At 36.7% G+C, this 7,931-nt stretch overlaps 1 protein-coding gene across 1 annotated transcript in view; it reads left to right on the forward strand.

Annotated features, from left to right (window-relative positions):
• The window catches only part of LOC107693534 (histone-lysine N-methyltransferase 2C-like), a 123,780-nt gene that overhangs the window by 26,360 nt on the left and 89,489 nt on the right, over positions 1 to 7,931 (forward strand). Inside the window, exon 5 of the mRNA XM_016492958.1 lies at positions 5,544 to 5,729. Coding sequence (XP_016348444.1) covers positions 5,544 to 5,729 — 186 coding nt within the window. The remainder of the gene's footprint in view (positions 1 to 5,543; positions 5,730 to 7,931) is intronic.

Consider the following 7,931-nt stretch of genomic DNA (forward strand, 5'->3'; position numbering starts at 1 on the left):
CAATTCGTGCATTCTGAAATGAAACAAGTGAACTGTTTATTACACCATGTCTACACCGGACCGGATGTGAGAGGTGCGATGTGAAGCAGCAATAAAACCCATTATCACTAGTGATGCTGTCTACTGGATGCAGCGCCACACGACAAGTACCCCACAGTAAACTGTTGCCTCGTTCTATTTATGACATACTGACACAAAGTAGTATATGATTTTGCAATGGTCGCTTTGTCACGTCCAGTGTAGACAGACTTTAGCTGATGCGGCACGGCGCGACAACTGTCGCGTCTGGTGTAGACACAGTGTAACATTTGCCTGTTACATTACAGTACATAAAATTTCACTTACCACATAAACAGAGTAAGGAGAGATGACTGAGGTCGATGGCGAATGATTTGCAGATCCTGAGCACCACTGACAAACATCTAATCTTGTAAAATGTACTTACAAGATCTTATAATCTTGTAAGTACTGCCACTCCATAGTTTAAACAGAGTACGCGCGATCGCGAATCTTGAAAGTGAAAGTGAAACTGAAAAGCGATCGTGCATTCAAAAGCCATTTCAATGCCAGGTATAATAGCGGCTCCCTGATGCCCGAAATATATGTAGTATAATTACCCAATGATATAACTGCGAGGGAAAATATTGAAATTAGTGCTGTCAAACGATTAATCGCGATTAATCGCATCCAAAATAAAAGTTTTTTTTTTGACAGCACTAATTGAAATTAGTGACTAATTAGAAATGATCCTCCCATCTAGTATTTATTCCCTTTAGGGGTTCCGTATACACGTCATTTTCTTTCCGAACACGGTATTGCGATGTGGCGGATTGATCGTCTATCGGCCCAACCCTATTGGCTACCGTTCTGTCTTAACATGGGGGATGGGCACTTGTTCAGCTTACTAAAAGATCATTCTGGGTAAAGACGACTGCAGTGCAGGAACCCAGGAAGAAGTGCTAATGTGGCGCAGCCCTCCGGTTCAGAGAGTTCACTGTGTTTCTCAGAGATCAGTAAGGTGCTACATGAGGCCAGCTGCAGAATGTATCCTGTGTGCAGTATGCAGATTTTCTGTTTACATTCCCCAAATGTGCTGTATAGGTACAGTATTGTATCCCACAATGCAATATGCTTAATTTGACCTTGCATTTACAGTGTGACGTATGACACAGAAATAATATTGATGATTTTTGACATGATTGGCTATAGTTGAAAATGTTAAAAATCGCATGTTACTTCTGTTTTGTTCATTGTTCAGAATAGAATAGTACTTACTACTATTAGTAGTATACACTGCATTCAGTAAGTATACAAACAGTGGTATGTTGACCACTATTTTTTGCATATTAAATGAAACCGTAAGCATTCTGTACAATAAATATTTCAAACAGAAGTATGCTACATTGTGTTTGCATCAGGGTTATTATAGTTAACTAAAAAAAAAAAAACATTTACGCTACTTGAAATAAAATAAACTTTCTAAGTGAAATAAATTAAAATATAAAAAACCTTAAATGTATTTTATTAATTTAAACTTTTTTTTTAACTGAAATAAAAATTAGACATATTAAAAAACAAATACAAATATCAAAAACACCTAAAAAACCTTAACTAAAAACTAAATTAAATGAAAAAAAAACATTAAAAATATGAATAAAATCTATAATTGTATCACAATGATAGGTAAAATAACTAATAAAATGGTTCACATGACCTCACATTGCATGTGTCAAGCTTTTTATGGTCATAGCACAGGTGCAATTAGAAATTTACAAGATCACTATTACGTTTAGTATGCTATTTCAAACATAGACCTTTTTTGTAACTCATTTGATTGGACTGCCAAAAAGATGATTTGGATTAAAATCCAAAAATGCATACTAAATGCAACCACATTTAATTGCAGATGACACAACTTTTGCATACTACAATTGTAGTGCGCAAATGCACGCCACATTTTCTTTTAAAGGGGTCCTATTATGCTTTTTCACTTTTTTAATTTTAGTCAGTGTGTAGTGTGTATGTTTGGGCATTAAAAAGATCTAGAAAGTTACAAATCTCAAAGTCCACTCCAAAGGGAGATATTTAGTTTTTTAAAAATCCCTTTTCAAGAACTACAACAAACGGCTCATTTGGACTACAGCGTTTGGTTTAAATCAAGACTTGTAAAAGAGCATAATAGGACCCCTTTAATAAAAACAAAACGCATTATGCTGTATAAAGTATATACTGCACAGTATATAGCAGTACATAGCCTTTATTGCAGGTTTGAAATCTTTTTCTTGGGTTTGTCTCTGGGTTTGTAGGCATGTTCATGCACCGTGTCTGTTTGTTTATGCTCTCAGCTGAATGTGCCTCAATGTTGATGTTACACTACAAATTTAAGGTTCCCGTGCCACACATGCACAAACACACATAAACACACAAACCCCTGTCCAAACAGTCAGCTCACCACGGCCACGGCTCTCCAAGACTCCATCCAGTCCATGAAAGGCTGTTAACAGATTAAAGGCTCTTTGGGACGGACTGTACTGCCCATGAGGGCCAATGATGTGGAGACCCGTTTTATATCTGATCAATATTTATTTCCTCTTTAAGCTGTGATGACAGCACAACAACCTCACTGATAACTATTGGAGGATTCGCTGCAGTGGTCAAATGTTATTTTTTTAAAACTGCATTAAATGATAGAAGATTTGACGTAGCAACATTTCAACACAAATTAATGTTTGTCCAGTCTGTAGTGAATGGTAACTAAAATTGTTGTTTTCAAGTTGAGGGAGTTTTTTGTCTGTCATGAAGATCTGATGGTTGCACTAGAAAGTTGTGAAGTAGGAGTTACTCATAATATTGCCTTTCACGGTTAAATCTGTTGTGTCTAAATGTTGTGTAGCTATATTTAAACAAGTTAGCATGAAGCCGTCTCCTCACTCTTATTCCAGTGAGGGGTTCTAGTTTAATTGTTGAAAATTTTCCCATTTTCAGGGAGTGTGAAAATAAAAGACAGCATGTATGAATTCTAACACTCCCACACACTTATTAGTAGTATAAACTTTCTTGCTTTCATCTCCTTTGAGTGTAGCGTGTAGAGATTTACACTCAGGTACTTTTATTCTTTGGAGCTTTTGTTCTCCTGCAGTGTATTTCAGTCATTTCAAATATATGGTACAAATGTAAAGATTCCAGTTAATTGATATCATCGATATCCTTCCTTAAATGCGTTTTTAGAAAGCCGCAGGTTATAAAATGTTTCTGTTTATGCATATTTTACAAAAATAATTATTATAAAAATGGCTTGCATAGTTTCAAAGGATTTAAAGGAGCAGTTCACTGAAAAAGTCAATTCTGTCATTTACACACCCTCATGTCTTTCCAAATCCAAGACTTTCATTCTGTGTTGAAATACAGATGTAGATATTTTCAGTAAAACCAAAAAATGATTGGATGAATTCCAAATAGCCTTTTTGCGCCTTGAAGGGCACTCAGGGAAGGAGATGTAATTTGAGGAGCGTTCCAAATGAAAAGAGAACAAGTGAATCCCTTCACGAAGGGCGCTTCCAGAAGTCCAGATATATATACTGTATATACAGAATGTAATTACAAAATGCATATTTATTTGCAACAACTATAATAACAGTTAGGGATGCACCGAAATGAAAATTCTTAGCCGAAGCCGAACAAAATTAAACACTGGGCCGAGGGCCGAAGGCTGAATACCGAACACGTTTTTTCGCATTTTTTCCCCCATTTTGCCAATTTTGTTCACCATTGCATAAATTAAATAGCCAAAATGTGCTTAACACTGAACATTTTTAACATTCTAGCAGACATTATACCAATAAAACACAATTTAATAAAATTTATGAATGTTGATGGAGTTCTTGCTTTTTCTCAGCTTTTGTTTTGGCAGAAACCCGCAGGAAGAGCTCAGTGCTTCTTTTTGTTGACAACAGTAGATTTATAAATGATTCTCATTACGAATTTGGGAAGACGTTTGTTGCACGTATCACATTGTCACATGCCTTGTAAAAATTCTTAAAAATGTTACTGAGCAACTGACGAATAACACTATTTCAGCGCAGATTTTTCTCGCGCTTTGGACTTTGAACCCTGCCACCGCGAGCTCATGCAGCTCTGTTTGAATACATGCAATTCGTTCGTGTATTAGAAAACACAACGTTCTGCAGTTTATTTAATTGTTTAAAGGCATTTCGAGATTTCAGTCATCATACAGTAACCAGCAACAACCACCCCTTCCAATTCTCATCGGAGACATGCGATGCAGTACTAAACAGTCTCTCGCTGTCGGTGCTTGTAATGATTTTTGCATCTTTCTTTGGATAGTTTTAAATGCTTCCACACTGCCGTCATGTTTGTTGCATTAGTGCGCGCATCTATTTGATCGCGTCACGTCATGTTCGGTACAATTTATTCGGTCTTTTCGCTTATTCGGCCGAACACCGAAATAACTTTTGTTGCTATTTTTGGCCGAATAATTTTAGTTGCTGAACATTCAGTGCATCCCTAATAACAGTAATAGGAGATTTATGTTGTAAGAACAGCAAATGGGATGATGGACGCTGTAATGCATTGTCCTGGTAACTTTCCAGGAGAAGGTAATGAGTAAATTACGTTTCACTGCTCTCTTTGCCAAGTGTGTTCTTATGGGTTTGGAATGACATGAAGGTGAGTAATTGATGACAGAATTTGTGTTTTGAATGAATTTGGAATAACTCGTGAAAGATTTACTGAATGGGCTTTGTTTGTGTGAATAACTTAATAAATTGTTGTCTGGGGGAAAAAAAGGTTGATCACGAAGACCCCTAAGGTATTATTTTATTAATTAATAATATAAGCTACGCAATATCGCGTTCATTATCGCAGACGAATCGCCTTCGATTATGAACGTGATATTGCGTAACTTGTCAGTGATCTACGGCTCTGTGTAGTAAATGCCGCTCCATCTGAAAGCAGGTGATGGAGATTTACTACTAATCACAGAACCGGCTTTACTGACGAGATGCGCATGATAATCGCATGCGATTTATCGTGCAACCCTACTGGAGACGTTTGTAATGCTTTTTGCATAGTTCATTATACTTATTTAATGGATATTTTGTGACTTAAATTACATGTTACTCAGACACTGACATATTTGGCTGGTCAAAAGTGTTACACTGTCGTAAATTCAATGACTGTTTTGAGAATCAAGTTCATTTTTTTTTTTTTTTTTTTTTTTTTTCGTATATTGAAACCCCTGCAAATGCATATCCTGTTGAAATCAATAGTGAAATCTTTTTAAAACTGTAGCTCCATTATTACCTCTTAGCAGATTTTGACTCATGTTGTTTATATGTTATACACTGAGTGAAAATAAGTATTTTTTATTGCAATTGTTGCAGTTTTGCATCAGTAGATCTCTGAGGGTTAAAGGAACGTTCAGCATTCAATCGAAACATTCCTTCAAACCCATTAGAGAACTGTACTGTAATATATGCCATCTCGTTTCACTGGCTAACCGCGCTCCTCTCATCTCCTCACAGCGAACAGCTCTGTGCCTTCTGTTACTGTGCTGGTCGAAGCCTGTTGGGCCAGGGGGATCTGAAGCCATTCAGGGTCACGCCCGGATACAACCCTCCACTCCCACAATCCTCCGCAGAGGAGGGCCACGACCGTGACGACAAGAGTGGGGCTGCCAGCCAATCAGGGAGGCACAGGGGCCCAGAGAGGTAAGCTGATTGGCTGAGGCGAGCGGGGCTGTCGTATGATATCAGCTGTTATGTTTAAATGAGCTCAGCTAAATGGGGCTTCTCTCACAACTGTTTGTTTCTTCTCGGCCGGCCACTGTGAAATAGATCGGATGCTATTGGCCATTGTTAGAGAAAGGAAAGTGTTACGTGTGTGTGTGTGTGCGTTTGCGCTCTCTGTGACGGTGTTTGGAAGGGCTCTTCTGAATGGTAGGCCTGTTACACTGCTTGAATCATCCTCATCTGGATGAGATTTCAGGCAGAGACTGTTTGAATACGGGTCATTCCAGTTGAAAATTGCATGCAGTGCTCTAGTGTGTTTTTGCTTAATATCCTAGAGACAGACTCATATGAAGCAAACACAGGATTTGTCCTAAAGTGACCCTCTGTGTCGTCTCAGCAAATGGCAGTGCTTATTTGTCCCACATGCGTTCATTTAAAGTTCAGTGTCTCCTAAAGCTATGATATGATTGTAGTATGCTTCTGTTAGTATTGGTAGTATACGGTTGGTAGGATTTTAAAATGTTTTTAAAGAAGTCTCATACTAGCCAAGGCTGCATTTATTTGATCAAAAATACAGTAAAACCTGTATTATTGTGGAATATTATTAACATTTAAAATAGTCTCTAAAATACATATTTATATATTTTAAAACATCATTTATTGCTGTGATGCAAAGCTGAATTTTCAGCATCATTACTCCAGTCTTCAGTGTCACATGATCCTTCAGAAATCATTCTAATATGCAGATTTGCTGCTCAAGAAACATTTATCATTATCAGTGCTGAAAATAGTTGTGCTGCTTAATATTTTTTTTCCTCAGGATTTTTTGATAAATAAAGTTCAAAATAGCAGCATTTATTTTAAATAGAAATTATTTAATTAATTGAATTATTTTAAATAGTTATAATCATTATCGTCACGTTAATTTAATTCATCCTTGCTGAATAAAAGTATTATTAAAAAAAAAACAAAAAAAATCCTGCTGACACCAAACTTCTGAATGGTGTAAAATGCATACTGACATTTACCTTTTATTTATTTTGTGATGATATGTGCTGGTTGACTGTATGTTATAAATGGTATATTTAAAGGACTGTAAAAGCTCTATGTTGTATATAGCAGTCAAACATTTGGAATAAATATGATTTTTAATAATGTTTTTGAAAGTAGTCTCTTTTGCTCACCAAGGCTGCATTAATTTGATCATAATACATTAAGTAATATTGTAAAATACTATCCTAATTTTAATTAGCAAATAACTGTTTTCTGTAATATTTTTGAAAATGTATTTTATTAAAGCTGAATTTTCAGCATCATTACTCCAGTCTTCAGAGTCACATGATCCTTCTGTAGGTGTAGGTGAAATAAATATGAAACATTATTGGCATAATTTGCCATTTATGTTGTCCTCTACATTATGAAATAATCTAGCCCATATTTTGTATGTTTGTTTAATCAATAAACAAATGCCATGTTTGAGCTGCATTTAATGGCATAGTGCTACAGCAACATTGTTTACGCGTTACGTGTTAAATAACGCGGCATTATGGGGATAGATGTAAATCCTGAGGCCTGCTCTTCATTCACAAAGGTGTGAACACGCACATGACTGTTGTCTGTTTGCTTTTCTGCGAGCGTTCTCCCCGAGCTGATCATTACCCAGCAGCTATTGGGAGTCACAGAGCGAGATGTGAGACGCCAGCCCCAGCGTGCGCTCAGCCCAACAAAGGGCCCTCTGCCTGCTCTCTCGCACAGCTGCCTAATTTGTCTTGGCTCTTTGGAGCCAATCAGCCGTCTCCCAGGAGCCCGTGTGACGTAATGTGCTGCCAGTCTGTTGTTGGCGGTTCGCCAGTCCTGCTGAGCTTTGTCATCTGTGGGCCTCACTATATATATATATTTTTTTTCCTTCATTATGGTTATTTTTATGGTAGTTAACCACCTTTGTTTCCCTTAGATTTTGTATATTTCTTAATTATTTTGGGAAATATTTATTATTAACTTTATTAACTAGTATTTTTAGACATTCACACACAATTGATACCATATCAATTATTGGTCAATGTTTTTTTTATCAGTATCAGCCCATATTAAAGCTGCAGTCCGTAACTTTTTTGGTTAAAAATGATTCAAAATCAATATTTGAGCAAGTACAAAACCAGCCAGTGTTCAAAACTATCGCCT

This window comes from Sinocyclocheilus anshuiensis, unplaced genomic scaffold, assembly GCF_001515605.1.
Source record: "Sinocyclocheilus anshuiensis isolate Anshui unplaced genomic scaffold, SAMN03320099.WGS_v1.1 scaffold1630, whole genome shotgun sequence".
Classification (NCBI taxonomy): domain Eukaryota; kingdom Metazoa; phylum Chordata; class Actinopteri; order Cypriniformes; family Cyprinidae; genus Sinocyclocheilus; species Sinocyclocheilus anshuiensis.